Source organism: Anabrus simplex, chromosome 2, assembly GCF_040414725.1.
Source record: "Anabrus simplex isolate iqAnaSimp1 chromosome 2, ASM4041472v1, whole genome shotgun sequence".
NCBI classification, from domain to species: Eukaryota; Metazoa; Arthropoda; class Insecta; order Orthoptera; family Tettigoniidae; genus Anabrus; species Anabrus simplex.
In genome coordinates this window covers 115,043,118-115,066,606 of record NC_090266.1, presented here as the reverse complement: position 1 = coordinate 115,066,606, position 23,489 = coordinate 115,043,118, and the positions used below count along the sequence as shown (strand labels likewise).

Sequence of the window (23,489 nt, the reverse complement as noted above, 5' to 3'; positions counted from 1 at the left end):
TTTCCACTCCATTGTCATCACAACATACACCTTTTGCTTATTGGCTGAATACATCAAGGTACGGAACAACATGGATGGCTTACTGTTACAATGATTTGTTTACAGCATTTCATGCCATCTGATTCAATCCTCCAGTCAGAGAACCATATGCCTAATTATGTAAGTGTTGGAACTTCCATAAGGCTGCGTTGTCCAGAAAACTTAGTTCCATATTTCAACACCACGCGCCGCACGCATCATTTGGTCTGAAGTAGTAACGGTTGAGCGTACTGTTGTGTAGCGCGACACACTGTATTAAAGGGTGAAATATTGTTTAGGTGTGAATTAAGTGGTGTAACTACAGAAAATGTAATTAACATCGTGAACACACCAGGCTGTTTTGTACCAGTTTGTAAATCTGGGTATAATGAAGCGGATGGTAGGCACTTTAGACCTAAGCAAAACCGTTTAGAGTGAATGGAACAGAAAAATTCCAAGAAGTGATAGACTGTTAACTTGAAAATGTCGCGAGTATGTGACATACATTTTAGTGACGACATGCTGTTCAAAGTGGATACCCTTAATATAGATGACGTCTGTTGTTTTCCTAGCCTTTCCTTAAATGATTTCAAAGAAATTGGAAATTTATTGAACATCTCCCTTGGTAAGTTATTCCAATCCCTAACTCCCCTTCCTATGAATGAATATTTGCCCCAATTTGTCCTCTTGAATTCCAACTTTATCTTCATATTGTGATCTTTCCTACTTTTTAAAGACGCCACTCAAACTTACTCGTCTACTAATGTCATTCCACGCTATCTCTCCGCTGACAGCTCGGAACATACCACTTAGTCGAGCAGCTCGTCTTCTTTCTCCCAATTCTTCCCAGCCCAAACTTTGCAACATTTTTGTAACACTACTCTTTTGTCGGAAATCGCCCAGAACAAATCTAGCTGCTTTTCTTTGATTTTTTTTCCTTTTCTTGAATCAGGTAATTCGGTGGGGGTCCCATACAGTGGAAACATACTCTAGTTGGGGTCCTACCAGAGACTTATATGCCCTCTCCTTTACATCCTTACTACAACCCCTAAACACCCTCATAACCATGTGCACAGATCTGTACCCTTTATTTATAATCACATTTATGTGATTACCCCAATGAAGATCTTTCCTTATATCAACACCTAGATACTTACAATGATCTCCAAAAGGAACTTTCACTCCATGAACGCAGTAATTAAAACTGAGAGGACTTTTCCTATTTGTGAAACTCACAACCTGACTTTCAACCCCGTTTATCAACATACCATTGTCTGCTGTCCATCTCACAACATTATCGATGTCACGTTGCAGTTGCTCACTACCTTGTAACTTATTTATCACTCTATACCGAATAACATCATCCGCAAAACGCTTTTACCTCTGATTGCACTTGTTCACTCATATCATTTATATATACTGTATAAGAAAACATAAAGGTCCAATAATACCATCTTGAGGAATTCCCCTCTTAATATTACAGGGTCAGATAAAGCTTCGCCTACTATAATTCTCTGAGATTTATTTTCTAGAAATATAGCAACCCATTCAGTCACTCTTTTGTCTAGTCCAACTGCGCTCATTTTTGCCAGTAGTCTCCGATGATCCACCCTATCAAATGCTTTAGACAGGTCAATCGCGATACAGTCCATTTGACCTCCTGAATCCAAAATATCTGCTATATCCTGCTGGAATCCTACAAGTCGAGCTTCAGTGGAGTAACCTTTCCTAAAACCGAACTGCCTTCTATCGAACCAGTTATTAATTTCGCAAACATGTCTAATATAATCAGAAAGAATGCCTTCCCAAATCTTACATGCAACGCATGTCAAACTTACTGGCCTGTCAATTTCAGCTTTATGTCTATCACCCTTTCCTTTATACACAGGGGTTCCAGCACAGTATGTTAGCAATCACTATGCACGACGACTGTTCCTTGGCTTGACTCCAGATGAGTCCGGTAGGCCTCACACAATGTCCGCCTATGGTCAGCGTACTGGCCTTCGGTTCCGAAGGTTCCGGGGTCTATTCCCGTCCGGGTCGGGGATTTTAACCTTCATTGGTTGATTCCAATGGCCCGGGGGCTGGGTGTTTGTACTGTCCCCAACATTCCTGCAACTCACACACCACACACAACACTTTCCTCCTCCACAAAAAAGCAAAGTTACCTACACATCGGAGGGTACTCACCCCAACATTCCTGCAACTCACACACCACTCATAACACTATCCTCTCCCCACAAAAACACAAAGTTACCTACACATGGCAGATGCCGCCCACCCACATCGGAGGGTCCGCCTTACAAGGGCTGCACTCGCCTAGAAATAGCCACACGAAATTAAAAATGAATTAAACTCACACAATAGAGAACTCAATTACCTCACAGTCAAAGTGACTGCTCCACATACTGAACTACTCAACATTAACAATTAAACAGCGTTTACATAACAGCAACGACTCTCAGTGCCAATAATATTCCTCAATTCTTTCTTGCCACGGCTGAAGAGTATCAGTCAAAGTAGCTGCATTTCAGGACATAAGTTTGGAGTTCCAAAAACAGACACAGTATTAACTGTAGAGTTTTTGAAATGAATAGGCTTACATCAACATAAGTTTCAGAAAATTGTATTTTCATACTCGAATAACTGTTCCCTTCTGCTGTTAAAAATTAAATCAGTGACTTGTACTGAAATGAAATGGCGTGTGGCTTTTAGTTCCGGGAGTGTCCGAGGACAATTTCGGCTCGCCAGATGCAGGTCTTTTGATTTGACGCCCGTAGGCGATCTTCGCGACGTGATGAGGATGAAACGATGACGAAGACGCAACATACAACCAGCCTCCGTGCCAGCGAAATTAATTAATTATGTTTAACAATCCCGACGCAACCGGGAATCGAACCCGGGACCCCTGTGACCAAAGGCCAGCACGCTAATCATTTAGTCATGGAGACGGACAGTGACTTGTACTATGAGGATCCGACAGAACACGACTTTACTCCCTGGCACAAAATCAATTCCATGAGGCACCCACCACACAACTACTACTACTACTACTACTACTGTCCAACTCCACTACACTCACTGTTCGCGGCGAGCCTCTCCGATGATGAAGTTCCTCAATACCGTACCTAACCAGGCTGGCCAACAGTGAAAAATCAAACCTCAAGATAACTATGACACACTAGCGGACCCAAGCATGCTATAGCAATGAAATAAATAAATTTAAAAAAATAAATATCTTTCCCATAGCCCCTCAAATTTCCTCAAAAAATAATTTTCCCCCAAAAATTACTCCTGACTCCTTTATCCCCCCAACTTGCCCTCTAGGACGATTAAATCCCCCTAAAACCCGCAAGTTGGCAACACTGTACCTAACAGTATTATTTCAATTTGCTTTAAGTCGCACTGACACAGATAGGTCTTACGGCGATGAAATGAAATGAAATCTCGTATGGCTTTTAGTGCCGGGATATCCCAGGACGGGTTCGGCTCGCCAGGTGCAGGTCTTTCTATTCGACTCCCGTAGGCGACCGTGATGAGGATGAAATGATGTGAATACAGCACATACACCCAGACCCCGTGCCGTAGGAATTAACCAATTAAGGTTAAAATCCCCGACCCGGCCGGAAATCGAACCCGGGACCCTCGGAACCGAAGGCCAGTACGCTGACCGTTCAGCCAACGAGCCGGACTTATGGCGATGATGGGACAGGAAAAGCTAGGAATGGGAAGGAATCGGGACAAGGAAGGGCTTGGAGTGGGAAGGAATCGACCTGGCCTGGATTATGGTACAGCCCCAGCAATTGCCTGGTGTGAAAATGGGAAGCAACGGAAAAACCATCTTCAGGATTGCAGACAGTGGGTTTCGAACCCACTATTTCCCGAATGTCAGCTGACAGCTACGTGACGCCAACCAGGCAACCACTCACTCGGTATTCAGTACCAACAACGTCTGATGTAGAGCAACAAGCAAAATTATTCCATCAAAATTTGAGAATATGAGGCTTTGAGAAATGGACATTCTGATAATATTATGATATTATTAATGTGAAACTTTTAAACTTTGAAGCAACTCTGACATCTAATTAAGCTACTATAAGCCATGCATACCACGATTTTACAATTTGAAAATATTGCATGCAACCGATTAAAATTCGGACCACAACAGGGTTGATGAGATAATCCTTTCAAAGATCTATTGTGCCCATTACGTACATTTTCACTTAAGTCCTCGTGTAAAATCTAACAGATCACAACTTAGAATAATATCCACATTACTGTAGGCTATATGTGTGCTATCCTAGAGCACTCTTCTAACCAATCTATGAATGATAAACACTAAAGAAGACGATGAAAGCTTGGTCCAAGGATTTGATACTCAGTTGAACACGAGAGATTTTCAACATGCACAGTCCCAGGACCTACTTCAGAAAAGAGGTAAATTCATAGGAAATAAGTTATACCCTTAGCCATTGATGATTATAAAGTTGTACAGAGGAGAGGTGTGCGACAGGCTTCGGCAGTTGGCACAATTCCTCTCCTCACCGCTTCATTCATAACATTCCTGATCCGGTCGAATTGCTGGAAACAGGCTGTGAATCTTCATTTTCAAAGAAGGAAGGATTCATAAGTATATCTCAGCATTCCCAGTCTGAAGGTATTTTAGTCACTGTATTAAGTGGAAATGTAAGATATAAAGGATAATTGTCAACATCCATAAAGTAGAATACATTTCCAATTGACTTCTCAACTATGAGAATTCCATAATTTTCAACAATTATATTCAAGATTTGACAGCTGACAAGGAGACCCTCAGACATTCGGGTCAGAGATTTTATTGATAGTTCGTGTATTAATAGCACATATTAGATATAACAAAACGAAATATAATAATAATAATAATAATAATAATAATAATAATAATAATAATCGTTTTTACGTCCAACTAACTACTTTTGAAAGTTTTCGAAGACGTATAGGTGCCGAAATTTTGTACCGCAGGAGTTTCTTTTACGCGCCAGTAAATCTACCGACACAAGGCTGACGTATATGAGCACCTTCAAATACCACCGGACTAAGTCAGGATCGAACATGCCAAGTTTGGGTCAGAAGGCCAGCGCCTCAACCGAGAGCCCTTCAGTGCGGTAATAGAAAAATGAAGTAATAAAGGGTACCTCTGTACTGTTCGCAAGAGAATAATTATCAAAACTGGCAAAATAAATGGCATAAGGCTAAACCGTCAACTGGTCAGGGGGAGTCTAGTGCCAGCATACTTGCCTATGGACCTAGAGCTTTGCTGCACTGGGATTGTGTCCCTGTCGTGGAAGAAATTGGTGCTTCTAACTACTCCTTTGCATTCATTCGCAGAAAAGTATCATCCGAGACTGTGATTTCAACCAGCCACCCCAGGATCCGCAAGCAAAACTGCTGTTATATTAGCGTACACTTGCCGAGCGCATTATACAATCATATCATAGGTACAGTACAGTGTATTGTTTCGGTTTTTTTTGTTTTTGTTTTTTTTGTTTTTGCTAGTGGTTTCTCATCGCACTAACATTTTTTGCAACGTAAGGATGGGAAAGGGCTAGGATTGGGACGGTAGTGGCCGTGGCCTTAAAATAAAACCCCAGCATTTGCCTGGTGTGAAAATAAGAAAACAACGGAAAACCATATTTCGGTCTGCCGACGGTGGGATTCGAACCCACCATCTCCCGAATGCAAGCTCACAGCTACGCAAGCCTAACCGCACGGCCCACTCGCTTGGTAATTTGATTCTTCCCCTCAACATGACAACACTGTACAATCAAATATCAGGATTATTTTTACATTAACAATATTACAATAAATTAAAATGCAATATTAAAATGATGTGGGCACAAAAACGTTATAAACAAACTTCATCCAGTTATGTGAAAATCTCCAACTACATTGAATAGCCTGAAACTGTAACACAATAACAACTTTCAAGAAATGATCTACTCCTTACATCCAAACACTGGATCTGAGTAATATGCTCTCAACATCCCTTTAATAATTTTAAAACAAAATGAAATACTGGAATTCCTTCAACAACAGCAGCAGCAACAACAAAAGGTTCCTCCAAAGTGTCAATAAACCTACTGACAGGTCCATTGTACTTAAGCTCCCTCAAATTCCCAACTACTGCATTATGTTTGTGTACTTGCTGAAAGAAGGAAGCCAAGACAATCAAACTGGTGTTTAGATACATAATATAATGGCAAAACAACTGCTATATAGCCGTCAATGAGAGAGAGGGTGAGCAGTGCTGTGATGTTATAGGGAAACTGTAAAAACCAATGGAGCACCAAAATGAAGCAGGCCTGGGCCAGAGTGTGCTATTTGCAGCACTTATCATAACACACACATTAGTCATGCTCCAAATGTCATTAATCAGCACAAATCATACCTCAGAAGCTTCCATACTAACACAGCTATAAATGAGAATGAGACTTGGGTGGAAGCTACATTATACTTTGGCCTGTGCAAAGAAACAGATAAAAAATACTACATCCATCAAGAAATATCAACAGGCAGTGTGTTCAAATATGGAGGGGAAAATCTCTATTGTAAGGATTTTTAATATTTATGACAATAGCCTACAAGGCTGAATTATATGTTCAGAAAACTGTCAGTATATGAATCATAATCGTTGCTGCAGCTAAATTTCTGACCAATGAATGAGGAAATGTTGAAAATGAAAAATCATGTCCTCACGTATTTGATTCTACATAAAACTAGAGATCCTGAGGCTAGTCATGATATCAATACATTTTATCCCGTAAACCAACCATCACCATATCAACAGTCACATAAAACTATAAACTTGCTTGTAATTTCTGTGTAAGCAGCTAAATCATAATGCCAATGCTTTGATTCTGTTCCTTGTTAGATAATGCATTATTGTGGTACGTGTGGTTGAAATACCACTTTGGCTTTTCTAGAGGCAATCACATGACTGCCCAATGAAAAAAATGTTTTAAAAATCCCCCTTAGTGAGCAAAAGTGAATGCAAACAATTAACAAAGAAATGGCATACGTACACATGTTGGTAGTTAACAGGGCATAAAATTGGATGAGAGATATTTGAGGGAAGTATACAGCAAATTAGTTATCATATTGGTTCTCGTCAGGTCGCCCGTGTACATGGTTCAGAAAAATAGAGAAAAGCACATGCATGTTGATTGTGAGAGAAAGCTTCTCAATCATCGGCCATAAGTATGATTACTTCAGTACTTTGTCCATTCTCGTCCCACTGCTACAACAGGCACTGTCTGTTTAAGCCTCCTGCAGAAGCATCAGTACCCCCCCCCCCCCCCATAACTATGTCCATCAGTCTGATCTAATGCTTCTACCATCCTTTTGTTTACCATGGTGTCACAACCCAAACAATCAAACTGAATTCTCTCATACCCAAGAAATTCCAGTTTCATGAAATAAAAACACGAGCATTTCAGTCCAGTCAGAATCTACAGGAATTTTTAACAGAAAAGCTCAAATACTAATATGGACCAGTGTGTCAAGTATCAGTAGTTACCACAATAGTCATGATCCACTTCTGGACAAGGAGGGCCAGGACTCTGAATATGTCCAAGATGCCCAGTATTTAATAGCAACTGGTATATTTCAATCCTCAGGGATTATTTACTAGGTCGCTCAGCCATCGCTCATGGTTTGCGAAATAGGACATGAATGCAGTAACCCATACCATGAACCACAGATACGAGGCAAAGACAAGTAAATGGACAAAGAAGAAGAATCCGTGCCTGAACCGAGGGAGTAAACCATTTACAATTAAAATACCACAACCCAGTCAGAAATCGAACCTGGGGTCCAAAAGGCAGCACATTGACCAGAAACGAAGGCTAGAGTGGAATGAAATTAGGTGGTCTGGGTTGACTCAGAATCATTCATCGAACTGTCATGAACTAAATATGATATTTTAATGAATATCTATGTATAAAAATGGTGTAGACAATTCTCAAAACACAAGCTCTGATATAATAATAACAAACACCTCACACTGCACTATTCGCAAGTTTGTGATCTCACAGCATAAACATTTGAATCCTCCTTTCATGAGACATATAGAAGGACATTTTAAATAATATGAAATTATTATATCAATCCTCATTTAATCAACAGTAAATTTCAAAAGCCGGATCGAAATGAAACATGTCCAAAACTGAATGACGCACCCTGAGATATTAAAAAAATATGCATTTTTGGAAATATACTTCAAGGTACCGGTAAGTTATACACGAAATAAAAACACCATGATAGTTTGACATTGATATTACAGCTACATAACCTAAAATTAATTATACTACAAAACGTATTGGGCATACTGCCCAATGCTTTTTGTGTCATAACCAAAAGGTATCAACAGTGAAAAAGAAATCATGAAGTATTATCCTTCAAAAACTATTGAACAACGCACCAATTCCATGCCCACAGACTGCTCATATGAAGTACAAGAGTTATTTACATATACCATACTTCAATTAAAAATGGTAATTTAACCGAGTAAGTTAACAAAATTTGTAACAACTTCTCATACCGGTATGTACTTTAACTGAAGGAACCTTCAGACCGAGGTCATTAAGATGTTCAGAAGACACATCACAACATATTGCTTCTTTACAATGTACTATTATAAAATATCAACTATAGCAGCATAACCCTGTCCCAAAGTCCATTTCCACGCGACTGATTAATGCGACTATCATCACAGACCTACTCGTGCACAGAGCTTTCTTCAACAGTGATGACCTCAGTGGCTTAGTCGGTTAATTACTGATCTTCCATTCACATGGTAGCATGTTCAATACTGGCCATGATCAGTGACATCTCGAAGGTATTTAAATGTGATAACTGTGCTGCCAACTTCTGGTACATAAGAGAACTCCTGTGGGACAAAATTCCAAATCTCAGCATCTCCTAAAATCTATTTCAATTGATGGAACAGAAAACAAATGACATTACTGTGCATTCCATTGTCCAGTTATGTTTATTTCTATAATATGTGTAATATTATGACAATTCTTCCTGCCAGTAAGAACACTTGTAGCTGCTGCTGCAGCATGAATGGGACTGGGAGATGGTACAAGATGTATAAAATAGGAACAAAATAATGGGTCAAAATAATGATGAAGTTATTAAACTTGATCAAGATGTCTAGGCAGTCAGATACCATCCTCATGTTACAATGTACTGTTCACAGTACGGTATCTTTAAAGGATAAAGTTTTTCATTACTCTTTACTGTTGGTCAAATGAAGAACATAGCAAAATGAGAGCAGGTTGTGTAGGCCTATAAGTTTAAAATAATGGTTTCATTATTATCATCCTAGGTCAGTTTCAGTACCTGTACTGCAATGATAACTAACTGCTCCACTTGCAGTCCAAAAGAAAATTGTGCTCATAGAAAGCATGGTAGAAATAACTCAGTGGATAATAGCAAAAATGAAGCCATTTTCAAATCTGTCCATTCAAAATTCAGTGATTAAGTTAATTTTGAGATCTGTCAATATTATGTTAGAATAATATGTACAAAGAACATACAAAATATTGATAGGGCTGGTGTCATCCAAATGGCTTTCCTAAAGATGTAAGTCACAACAATAGCTTGCTCTCAACCAGATTTCACCATACAATCATGAACACTGGTTAAAAAATGGGGAGGGAATAGTTGAGTTACTCCCCAAACATGATTTGGTATGTAGTGTATCGCTTCAGATGTTGACAGATGAAATAGTGTCTCATGAAACCACTACTGTCCATTCAAGAGCAAGTGTTGTGTAATACAGGAGAACTGTTTGGGTTGGATACGACCGAGCCCAATGAAACGAGGTAGGATGATCAATTAAGACATCAGAACATCACTGCATGCTTGTCGTTTCTACACAGGCTGTCCACATCATGACAAAATGAGCAGGTCTGAACAGGAATCTTAGAGTTTCCTAGTTTAATGAAATAATGTTATTTGTTTTACATACTACTAACTACATCGGTTACGGTTTTCAGAGATGCCGAGATGCCACAATTTTGTCCCACAGGAGTTCTTTTATGTGCCAGTAAATCTACCGACACGAGGCTGATGTATTTCAGCACCTTCAAATACCACCGGACTGAGCCAGAATCAGACCTGCCAAATTGGGGTCAGAAGGCCAGCGCCTCAATCGTCTAAGCCACTCAGCCCGGCAGTTTCCTACTTTGTAAAAATAAAAGATTTTAATAGTGTGTACATTTATATACATAGACTAGCTGATGTACCCGTGCTTCGCTACAGGATTCTCAGAAAGACTGACTTTGTGGTTTTCCTAACTGAAGTCAACATAGGTCATTACAAAAACGTCAGTAGGAATGTAGCGATTAAAACAATGTTATCATATAAAACACTCGATCAAATGGAAAACCGCACATTTTCTCACCATTAACGAACAGTATTACAGTGCCGATCTAACAGTCCAAAGTTCCAGAGCAGGAATGACCAGGGCGCAGACTGCCGTGAACACTCCTCTGCCCTTATTCCGTTAAATATGCACACTGGTCATTCCAATCAGTGCCTCAGAGTAGGAACTGAATAGCTCGAATGCTATGATGAACCAGTGTGTTACGTACCACTAGTATCAGAAAATTTATGAACCAGAGGAATGGCATGCTAAAGAAGAAAGTTATCTAACTCCCCAGCTACTTCCCGCCAATATTCAGGCAGACTGTTACACTCTGTACGACCAGGCGAGTTGGCGTGTGCTTAGGGGCGCTCAGCTGTGAGCTTGCAATCGGGAGATAGTGGATTCGAACCCCACTGTCGGCAGCCCAGAAGATGGCATTCCGTTCTTTCCCTTTTTCACACCAAGCAAATGTTGGAGCTGTACCTTAATTAAGGCCAAGGTCGCTTCCCTTTTCTATCCCATCGTCACCATAAGACCTATCTGTTTTGGTGCGACGTAAAGCAAATTTTAAAAAAATACGGTACGCAGCAGTAATCCCATGTATCGGAGATGAGTGGCAACAGAAGACACTAAGCACATCACAACAAACAACGGTCAATGTAATGTTACTGTTGATCAATTTTATGAGCTTTCTATATTGTAGGCCTTCACATAGTTTTCTTTCGAGTCTATGGTATTAGGGCGTATATAAAAATATTTATAGCGTAGACTGTAGTTCATTATTCTCCGACTTTACATACCGATTTTCATTAAATTCTGTTTACCAATCTTCTTGTGACCCGGCGCAGTTAAAAACATAGTAACAAAAATCCAAATTCATGAATATCTCTGTGATCATAGCCGGTTCAGTAACAATGTATAAGACATAAATGATCGGAAATTTAATACTATTTATCGATACGACCACTAATAACATAAATATTTGAGAATTAAATTTTTGGCCTTCCCCTAAACTACCATTTTTCTCAACGTGAATACAATAACTTATAGCCTAAATTGTAGCGACGTATTCCCCGGCTTTGCCTATCGATTTTCGTTACGATACGACCACTAACAACATACATATTTGAGAATTAAATATTACGCGTTCCCCAAAACTACCATTTCACTAAGCGTGAATAAAATTATTTATAGCGACACATTTTTGAACTTTACATACTGATTTTCATCAAGATAGGACCATTAATAACAAATATTTCAGAATTAACTTTTAGGCCTTCCCCTAAACTACCATTTCATTCAGCGTGAATACAATTATTTATGGCCTAGATTGTAGTGCCTTATTCCCTGAATTTGCATACCGTTTTTCATTAAATTCTCTTCAGCTGTTTTCTTGTGATGCATGTACATACATACAGAAATTACGGAAAATTAAAAAAATGCATTTCCTTGTTACTGTGGACACAACTGATACAGAAATACCACCCTTTTTAAATTCTGAGCAATGTACAGACAAAACTCTTATTTTAAATATATAGATGTGCAATTGCATACTACATAATATTTCAGCTAACATTAGGCCTATAAAAATAGAGTATTGTTAAAACCCTACTATTTGAATATTGGCCCACTCATATACTGTATGTGTTAATAAAATAGGCTTGTAGAGAATGACATTTCTTCATGTTGTTAAAAGCTCATTTTTGGTATAATGTGTCCTGTGTATATATTTGCTACTGGTTTAACGTTGCACCATCACATCGACGGTTTTTGGCGATGGAAGGGAAAGGGCTAGGACGGGGAAGGTAGCAGCCATGGTCGCAGCATTTGCCTGCTGCAAAAATAGGCAACAAGAGAAAACCCGTCTTCAGGGTTGCTGACGGTGGGAATCGAACCATCTCCCAAATGCAAGTGTTACATTAGTTTAAAATAGAACTATCAGTACATTTCTATAATGCATACGCATGATAAATCTACGTCACAAACAGCTGTTTCAAGCCGCTCGGCTATTTTTCAGCTATTTTTACACCACCATTCATTTTACGGCAAAATCGTTATTACCACTATATTTAGGATATGCTAATTTATCATTCATCCAAGTTTCATTGATATCTGTCAGGTCCAATCCAAACAACTCCCTTGTTAGAGAACTACAAACATGGAATTAGGAAAGACATCAACTGAAGAATAAAAATACTGAAGCATTGAAAAATTTAAAACAAGGTTGTAAAAATTAATCAAACATTTTAACGGCAAAGAACATCCACCTTAAATATAATACAGTTTAATTTTCATCATTCAAAATAATTTCTAACTAAATATTTGCCTGGGACACATTGCAAGTGATATTACAGCATTTACATTCATTACAGCTTTGGGAGGTAATCATTCAAACTAGGTGTAAATTTAGCACATAACGACCCAGCGTGAGACACAAATTCTTTATTCAATTAATCTCAACTTTCAGGTTATTTGCAATTTCTCGCCCTTTTTCCTGTAACACTGGCCCACTCACTCAGAGCTTCTCTGCTTGAACACATTTGAATCAGTCATATACCACAATGTTCACTTCTGCAAAAACTGACTCCCTCTTTCATTTCATTCCTCGATTCCTACGTATATTCCTCCCGCTTACCTACAATGTCATTTTTATTCACAATTGTGTTTTCCCGCAGTTTAATGTTTCAGGAAGCTTTTTTCACCGACATTACTTTCGCGTTACATTTCTCTTGTCTCGAGATCAAAAACACGCTAGTTCTCCCAACTCAGGATTACTGGGCCATTGAAATGCTATGGAATTTCTGCCCCAACAACCAGCACGTTAAATGTCTCTTCCTTGTCAAGTTTAACAGAACTACTTGACCACGACCTCATCAGCAAAAATCTGAGTTATGAATGAAATTATGCAAGATATGCTGGAAAATACCTTGGTAACATGTGAGTTGGTATCATTCCCTGGTAACTAGAATTCTCAGAATGAACGCTAATTAGAACACAAGATGACCCTAACAAAAGGTTTGGAAAGAGCCTTGTATAGAACAATTAACTTCACGGCTACTTCAGAATTCGTATGGATGTTTCGTATCTCTTTTCCTTGGACTCAAAATAGTAAAAACACTGAAAAGGAATTCGTGAATGTCTGCAGAATGATATTAAAGAGAAAGAATGACATAGCCTTGTGTAAAGGAAGTGTCCTGGAACACGTAAAGTGCCCGCTTAAAACAAGTGGACGAGACTAATGGCGATGTCCGCTGTCCGGAATTTGAGGTGTCCGCTTAAATGTGGCTTACTTAGCACGTGTCTTATGTAAAATAAAATTGGCTCCGTGAAAAATGTCCGCAGAATAAAGGTGTCCATTAGGGTAGGTTCAATTGTATTTGCTATTTTCCAAGACTCATTTAGAAGAGAGGTGAAAAAGCAAGAAGAGCATTTTACATTACCAAGGCAATCGAGACCTAATAGCTTCTGGATTAATGACTAAAATTTTGAATGCTATAGAAGAATTTTTTTTTTTTTCAAAAGGTTGTTTTAAGAAACAACTGAACTCTCCTTGTTTAGTCAAAATTTAAAGAGGTAAGAACACCACAGTCCACTAAATGTGAAGAAAGATCACAAGCAGTTACTCTGAAAACTGAACTTTTGAAATGATAGTCAAATGTATGTTGAACATAAGGAAAATTCCACCTTCTAATGCAATGCACGTGGTGAATTTTTTGTTAATTACCAAGAAGAAAAATTACCAGCTACATCTCTCTGTACCAAATCGGGTATCACCTAGCAATATTAGAAATCAATGGCTTAAGATAAGTACAGTCTAACCTGTCCGAATGGACCCCTCCCTACACGGACATTTTTCCATGGAACAGATTCTATTTTACGTAAGATACATGTTATATAAGCCTCATTTAAGCAGACACCTCGAATTCCGGACAGCGGATATCGCCGTTCATCTCGTCCACTTGTCGTAAGCGAACGCTTACTTTACACAAGGCTATGTCATTTTTTTACTCTTAATATTATTCTGCAAACATACAGGAATTCCTCTTGAATATTTATACTGTTATAGTTTATTATTTTCATTATTTGTACTATTTCGAGTCCAAGAAAAAGAGAGATGCAACATACATAAGAATGCTGAAGTAGCCGTGAAGTTAACTGTTCTGTACAGGACTCTTCCCAAATTTTTGTTAGGGTTCGCTTGTGTTTTAATTAATGTACACTCTGGGAATTCTATTTGCCTGGGAATATCGCTATTGATTGTTTACTAGAAAGTTAACAAGGGATTTTCAAGCCTATCTTGCATCATTCCATGTGTAACTCAGATTGTCACTGATAAGGCCGAAGTCAGAAGTTTAGTTAAACTTTACAAGAAAGAGACTTTCATATGCTGATTGTTGAGAAAAGCATTTCAATCGCCCAGTTAACATGAGTAGGAGGGACGAGCACGTTTAGATCTCGAGACAAGAAGAAACTTAGTGCAAAAGGACTTTCAATAAGAAAAGCTCTTTGAAAAATTAAATTGCAGGAAAACACAATTGTGAAGAATAAAACTGACATTTTAAATGAGTGGGAAGAAAATAGGATTTGAGGAATGAAAAGAAAGTGGGAGTCAGTTTTCGCAGAAGTGAACACTGTGGTATACGAGTGATTCAAATGTGTTCGAGCAAAGAAACTGGGAGTGAGTGCGTCAATGTTACAAGAAAAAGCGCGAGAAATCACAAATACCCTGAAAGTTGAGGTTAATTGAATAAAGAATTTTTCATGTCACGCTGGGCCGTTATTCCCTTTTTGAGGATAGTGCGCTAAAAAAGGTGCTTAATTTGTACATCCAGTTGAATGATTACTTGCCAAAGCTGTAATGAATGTAAATGCTTTAAAATCACTTGTAATATCTTGCCAGGCAAATAGTTAGTTAGAAATTATTTAGAATAATCAAAATAAAGATGTATACTTATATTGAAGATTGATATTCTTTGCCATTAAAATGTTTGATTAATTTTTACAACCTTGTTTTAGAGTTCATCTCTCGTAACGGACATTATTCCAAAGAACCAACGGTGTCTGCAGATGAGAGGTTTGATTGTAAAAAGTAAAATGTGGCAAAATGTCCGGTATTGTGATAAAATTTGAGAAAATGAGCTGTAAGAGGATACAGCAGCACATCTTGCAACATTTGCTTTTAAATGAAGATAATAATAATTCAGACTACAAGTATGAATAATGTGAGTATTAGTAGTTACATAATTTCTGTAGTCAGCATAAATGAAAATTTACACAGCGAAGCATATAACCCCCAAGGTATGAGCTGGTTTTGCATCATCTCCTTTTTTTTTTTTTTTTTTTACGTCGCACCAACACAGTTAGGTTTTACGGCAACAAAGGCACAGGGAAGACCTAGAAATGTGAAGGAAGCGGCCGTGGCCTTATTTAAGATACAGTCCCAGCCTGGTGTGAAAATGGGAAACCACGGAAAACCATCTTCAGGGCTGCAGACAGTGGGGTTCGAACCCACTATCTCCCAGATGCGAGCTCACAGCTGCCCTCCCCTAACCGAACGGCCAAAATGCCCGGTGGGTTTTGCATCTTGATAACTCTAGTATGAAAACTGATTCCAGTGAAAATCAACTCTCAAGCATTTTAAATGCATGTATTGTATAGAATAAATAACCTCCTTCGACTTATCACAGGTATTTCCTGGGTCGCTAGAGCAACACTCGATCATTTTGGGTTTGATCAGGGCTTGAGTCTGGATGCCCTTCTTGATGCATTATTTTACAATTAACGGTTTCATCCCAGGGTCCAACAGGATTCAAACATCAGCTGAACCATTGCACTAATCATGCTCGGCATTGTACTTTCTTTTCCTTCCAGATAGATTTCCATTCAAGTAAATACCTTTCAGGGTCTGAAAATGCTCACATGACTGGAACTGTCCTTTATTCCTAGCAGGCACATAATTAAAACCATGATTCTGTAGTATATTTACAAGTATATACTGCTATAATATACCACGTTAAATGGCCAATGTAACTTCATAATAGGTACAACAAACGTTCTGTCACTGTTTGTTTCTGCTCATTTCAAGTTCCACAGGCATATTTTTTAACTTCACTGCATATGCATTTACATGAGATAGATTACTTTCCCTAACATACTGAACAAGCTCAGTAATTTTCATAACAGGTGAAGAAATTGCTAATGGTTTAACGTTGCACTAACACATCGAAGATTTTCGGTGAAGCAAGGATGGGAAAGGGTTAAGAATGGGAAAGTAGCGACCATGCCACCGGCTTAATTAAGGTTCAGCCCCAACATATGCCTGGTGTAAAAATGGGGAAACTATAGAAAACCATCTTCAGGGCTGCCGACGGTGGGATTCAAATCCATCATCTCCCGAATGCAAGTTCACAGCTATAACACCCAAACTGCACAGCCTCTGAATACACTAAGCTGCTGTACTCTCCTCTACCGGTATTTTCATACAGCATTGTCAAATGTGGTTTTGTCTAGTTCTACATGTTTTATCTTGAATTGCTCCTTGTTATGCTTGCTATTTGTCACAAATATCTTATTATTTTCATGAATATTTTAATGACGACTGCTAATTTAAGGGGCCAAACAATGAGGTCAATGACCCACAAATATTTTATGAAACATTATTCAGGTGACAGGCCTTTCTTAATCAGTAGGTGAGGAAATTTGCAGCAATTACTGCTTTGTTTATTGACAGGAAACTGAGAACTAAACCCAGATGTACCAGTATTTGTGTTTTTTTTTTTAATTTTGCTAGTGGCTTTAAGTTGCACCGACACATATAGGTCTTATGGTGACGATGGGATAGGAAAAGCCTAGGAGTTGGAAGGAAGTGGCTGTGGCCTTAATTTTGGTACAGCCCCAGCATTTGCCTGGTGTGAAAATGAGAAACCACTGAAAACCATCTTCAGAACTGACGACATTGGGATTCGAACCCGCTATCTCTCGAATGTAGTATTTGGTTTTGCAAAAAATACAAACAAACGACCAGTGCAACCGTTCAATTCTTCTACTGCTATGTTGTAATTTTTTTTTTTTTGCTAGTTGCTTAACGATGATATAGATGTTGATTCCCATAGGGAATCTGAAATATTTGTTCCGAATGAGTAAATTTATAATACCAATATAAATGGTCCGTTATTGGACATTATAAATTTTCCAGCTAACTCATTCCTGGTTGCCAGCGTTTCGCCCTCATGTGCTAGGCTGGGCTCATCAGTTGGTACCTAGCACACCTACCAAGACGATGGCTAGTGCACACGGGGGGGGGGCCACTGCGTAGGCTAATTGTAGCCACCGGCAGTGCCAATGCACTATGAGATACTTTGTCTCATTATCAAAAATTGATGCCTGCTTGGCCATCAGATGATATAGATGTTGATTCCCATAGGGAATCTGAAATATTTGTTCCGAATGAGTAAATTTATAATACCAATATAAATGGTCCGTTATTGGACAACCAGGAATGAGTTAGCTGGAAAATTTATAATGTCCAATAACGGACCATTTATATTGGTATTATAAATTCACTCATCTCTCCACTGACAGCTCGGAACATACCACTTATTACATGTTATAAATCTCATTTTTGGTCCGTATTGAAAAATTTAGAGTTCAACAACAATAAAGGTGTTTTAATTTAATCCACCTATTCAATACTTTTATTTTCACTTCTAGTGGTTACATAAACAGACTATCAGTTAAATGGGACATGTTTCGCCCTCAATTAAGGGCATCTTCAGCCTAAAAACAATCATCAAGAGTTCAACTAATATTAAATGTGGAAGTTAAAAGTTTAGCCAGTTATTAAAATTCGGGACATAAAAAAGTGAAAAATGATACAATATATAAAGATGCTAATGGAAACACTGTCAATGATTAAACTTTAATCTTGTCGGAGATAAAAACTTCTTCCATTAAAATTCTAATTAAAACAGTCCCCTCCGAGTCCACTGCCGCCTCTGCAGCACAGTTATAACATGAGACTCACAGCCAACAGAAGGGCAGCAACCAACACAACAGTAGATAACAAATAACTTTCAACTAACATGTAAGTCCTCATCTGTTTCAAATTATGTAATCCGAAGTCTCTCCTTACGTTCAACTTCTTAATTCATCTTTTCCTTCTCTTACAGAAAACATTATTTCAGTATCGACTGACATTTCCTGACAAGGTTTCAGCCAATAGTATTACCTACCGGTGTTAAGGGCCACTTCTACAATTTTTCAAGTGATGCTTCTGTCTCACTTTATGCTCACGAATTTCATCAGCCACCTCAGACATATTGTATTTATGACAATCATGTTTACGCTTGTGTTCACGCCCTCATGTCGTTGGCTTTATATTATTTCCACTTTGGTATTCCACTAACATTTTAAATGAACTGTTTTAATTAGAATTTTAATGGAAGAAGTTTTAGTCTCCGACAAGATTAAAGTTTAATCATTGACAGTGTTTCCATTACCATCTTTATGTCCCGAATTTTAATAACTGGCTAAACTTTTAACTTCCACATTTAATATTAGTTGTACTCTTGATTATTGTTTTTAGGCTGAAGATACCCTTAATTGAGGGCGAAACATGTCCCATTTAACTGATAGTCTGTTTATGTAACCACTATAAGTGAAAATAAAAGTACTGAATAGGTGGATTCAATTAAAACACCTTTATTGTTGTTGAACATACCACTTAGTCGAGCAGCTCGTCTCCTTTCTCCCAAGTCTTCCCAGCCCAAACTTTGCAACATTTTTGTAACGCTACTCTTTTGTCGGAAATCGCCCAGAACAAATCGAGCTGCTTTTCTTTGGATTTTTTCCAGTTTCTGAATCAAGTAATCCTGGTGAGGGTCCCATACTCTAGTTGGGGTCTCACCAGAGACAAATGTGCTCTCTCCTTTACTTCCTTCTGCTTCGTCGCAGCGCTTCCGTATGTGTGTTGTTTGTCCAACATTTTCGTGTGTAATGTCTTTGCTCACTGAAGTTGTTCGAATTAATAAGGTGTTGTTTTCTTCATGTTGTTCATTCATTTTGTGCCCTAACTCATTCATTAAATGATATATTTATTGGTCCAGGGATCATGCTATTTTGCTGTATGAACTGCCCATGCTAGTCATATGGACAAAGATAATGAGAATTCACAGACATAGCACTCCCATTCGTCGGTGTTAGCCCTGGACCTCAAGAAAGAAACAAAAGACGGCACGGGCAGCGGAATGCAACACAAAGGAGTTGTGTCTACAGCCCGTAAGTACATATATATATTTCTCTAGTAACGACGGTATTTCTTAATTTACAAATTGTATTGAACAGGTGGACTTATAAATATTATAATAATATTTTAGATATTTCTTAATTTACCGCAGATTTACACTTTGAGTGAAAGCAATTATTATCTTCCATTTGGGACAAATATTACAGTGCCATTTTGTGTATCCAATTCGTTCATATAACCCTGCCCTCTATTTTCATACACCAATGTCCAATGTGGTTTTGTCTAATTCTACAAGTCTTATCTTGAGATCATCAAAATCCAAGTCCAGCTGTCATCGGCCTTGGTCACCCTCTGCTTCTTTCACCCTCCATGCCCGAATCTATTATTCTCATAGGTAACCTAACATCCATTCGACCAACATAGCTCCAAACCTTATTGAGTTTTACGAACAGCTTACTGAAAATGAAAACCTACAACCTGTTTACCAGTCATTGACCGGATCAGGTATGAAATGAATGAAACATATATAGGCTGTTATTACAATGGGGTCGCCACTCCCAAGGTGATTTAGTAATGAGTGATAAATGCTATGAAATGATAATGGAGAGTGTTGCTGGAATGAAAGATGACAGGGAAAACCGGAGTACCCGGAGAAAAACCTGTCCTGCCTCCGCTTTGTCCAGCACAAATCTCACATGGAGTGACCGGGATTTGAACCATGGTATCCAGCGGTGAGAGGCCGATGCGCTGCCGTCGGAGCCACGGAGGCTCTTTACGAACAGCTTACTAAAAAGGAAAATTTATTTAATTAATTATGAATGATAAAATCATATAATTCAGTTTAAATATGAGCTTAATGAATGGCAGTTTCACAGATTAACAGGGTTAGCACAGAATGCGAGGAAGTTACCTTCTAATTGCACAAAAGCAATAATTGCACCTATCCATAAGGAACAGGAAGAATTGCAACATCTATCGAGGTATTTCACTGATCAGTATACCGCTCAAAGTGCACACCAGCACTTAGGAAAAGAGGATGCAATCACTGGTTGAAAGTAAGTTGGATGAAAACCTGTGCGGTTTCAGACCACACAGGGGCTGTAGGGCCAGAATTTCTGTTTGTGCCAAGTAAATGAAAAATGCTACAAGAGGAACAGACAGTTATGTTTACATTTTGTAGATCCAGAGAAGGCATACTGACAGAGTACCAGGGGAAAAGATATTAGGAGTAGTAGTTTATTACCAGCAATATAGGTGTTTATGGTGAAAATTGGGCCAAAGTAATAACTGATGGAAGAATGAGTTTCTGATTCATATTATTTACTTGGATTAGACAAGCCTCCAATCATTCACGGTTATTGTTCACAGTAGAGGAATGAATGCCAGGTAGAAAACACAAAACTGGACCAAGTGGAACAATTCAAGTGCTCTGGATGTGTATTCTCCTCACATAACAGGTATACTAAGAGAAACTAAAGGTGCAGCAAAGCTAATGCAGTGAGCTCACAACTGTGGTCAACGGCGCTCAGTAAGAAAGATATCACCTCTCGGCTGAAACTATCTTAATGACTGTAGTACGAGAGTGAAAGCTGGGAGACTCAGGATAACTTATTCATATGGGAAGGAAGCAGCCATGGCCTTAATTAAGGTACAGCACCAACATTTGCCTGGTGTGAAATTGAGAAACTATGGAAAACCATCTTCATGGTTGACGAGAGTGGGGTTCGAAACCACTATCTCCCAAAAAACAAAGAGATGGGAACAATGGCGGGAGGGTATTCGGAATGAGATCAAGGCTATGTTAGGAATGAACTTGAGGAATAAACCAGTACACACAAACTGGCTTTTGTGGTGGGGTCAGTAAGGAGAATAGATGAGAACAGACTACCTAGGAGAATAACGTACTGTCATTGACGGTAAGAGAAGTAGTGGGACACCAATAGGACGATGGTTAGACTCAGTTCCTAATGATTTAAAGATAAGGTGTATGGGACTGAATGAACGAAAAAGCTGTTTGCAAATAGCCTATAGGATTGTGGAGGTATTTAGTGAATTCACGGAGGCTTGCAGACTGAACAGTGAAAGGCGTAACACTCTATAACAAAGATGTATTTATGTACTTTAATCACACATAGAGGAACCCCGTGTTTTATGTACACAACAGAAATTAAGTTGTCTGCTGGTCTACGGATGTGACAGCTGCCGTAATAACTACATAACAAACAGAAAGAAATGTATAAAGGCCTGGGAACCTGCTGGTTACTTACCCAGTCATTTCCTTGTTCACTGACATAGTGCGTCCAACCAGCATAACACCCGGAAAACACTCAGAACTGCCAAATGGTGTGTTCAGCCGGCATTAATTCTCTCATCATTGTGGTGTGACCACCTCACAATACACGCGAACGATTTAACACCAGAAAGTAAACAAATACACACTCACAAATTAAGCACAAAAGTTAGTTCACCGTTAATCAAATTAGCAGGGAATATAGTTCTCTTTAACACCCCGCAATATGGCCCCACCGGGATTGTTTTGGCGCCGACAGCCGACAACAGAAATGTCAAATATGGCGTCGGTGCCTCACTAAACCAGTTAGCCAACCTTACCCAACTAATTCCAGCTCGTACATTTCACAGCTCACCAGAATGCGCTCTCGGGGAAATTTATTTCACAGTCTTTCTTTTCACTTTAGCTTTGTTTGCCTACATATTTTGCATATTATCTCTAAACTATACAGCTAAGAAAATTTTACCTAATTGAAATTACTAATGAAAAAGTAATGTACAAAATGTCCCATGCAAAGTATCCTCTCGTTACCGAAAAGGACTCGTGCTCAATGTCATAAATATTTCAGTACTTGTAGCTCGAGTTTTTCCCCCGCCAGTGTAGAACCAGAGACTTTTCGGATTCATCGTCATTTCTCGGAAACAGGTGAGTGAAGGAGTATAGATTTCGCCCTGGGGCTCTCAGGTGCTCGCCCTAAAAAAAAAAAAAAAAAAAACAAAAAAAAAAAAACTGGAGTTCTTTGAATACAGACATTTTAAGCAGAAATAAATGGAAAAAAATGTATATAATTTAACACCTACACTAATGTTGAAAATTGCTCTCTTAAGTATTTTTAGCCTGTAAGAAACGCTCCCCAGTTCAATGCAAGAATAATCTTGGAAACTAACAGTAAATCCTTTCTCTACAACGATTCTCAAAATTAATTATAATTTAAATTTATTATGAAACTGTTCAATGTATTTCGAACCTAAGTCGTTTGACGATATAATTTATCTCATTTTAACAATCTCATTTGTCACTGACCTCAACCAAGATTTGAACCTGCCGGTACTACCTTAGTTACAGAGGGGTAGCGATCTAGGGGTAGCGAGTCTGCTACCAGGTGGCTGCAGATTCGATTCCCGGCCAGGTTAGGGTGTTTTACCTGCATCTGAGGGCTGGTTCGAAGCCCACGCAGCCTATGTGATTACAATTCTATCTGATGGTGAGATTGCGGCCCCAGTCTAGAAAACCACAAAACCACGAAGCGGCCGAGAGAATTCGTTATGCTGACCATGCGTCACTTCACAGTCTGCAGATCTTCGGACTGAGCAGCAATATCTTGGCAGGCCAAGACCCATTAAGGCAGCTGCACTAAAGGGGGGGGGGGGGAATCTTACAAACAATAGCAATGATTAACCGACTGCGGTGCTATGGTGGTAGTCGGTAGTCGTGGTTATTTCTTTTAAGTGTCTGGAGACAAAAGACAGACTTTTGTCTTATTATAACTGATCATCATAATTTTCCATTAAACATATGCAGCC

General features: G+C 38.9%; 1 protein-coding gene across 1 annotated transcript in view; it reads right to left on the bottom strand.

Moving 5' to 3' along the window:
* Window positions 1–22,329, bottom strand: part of LOC136863459 (myb-related protein A) — a 289,002-nt gene extending 266,673 nt beyond the window's left edge. The window contains exon 1 of the mRNA XM_068226482.1: window positions 21,944–22,329. Within this exon, the coding sequence (XP_068082583.1) occupies window positions 21,944–21,987 (44 nt within the window). The 5' untranslated portion in view covers window positions 21,988–22,329. The remainder of the gene's footprint in view (window positions 1–21,943) is intronic.
* Between the last annotated feature and the right edge of the window lie 1,160 nt (window positions 22,330–23,489).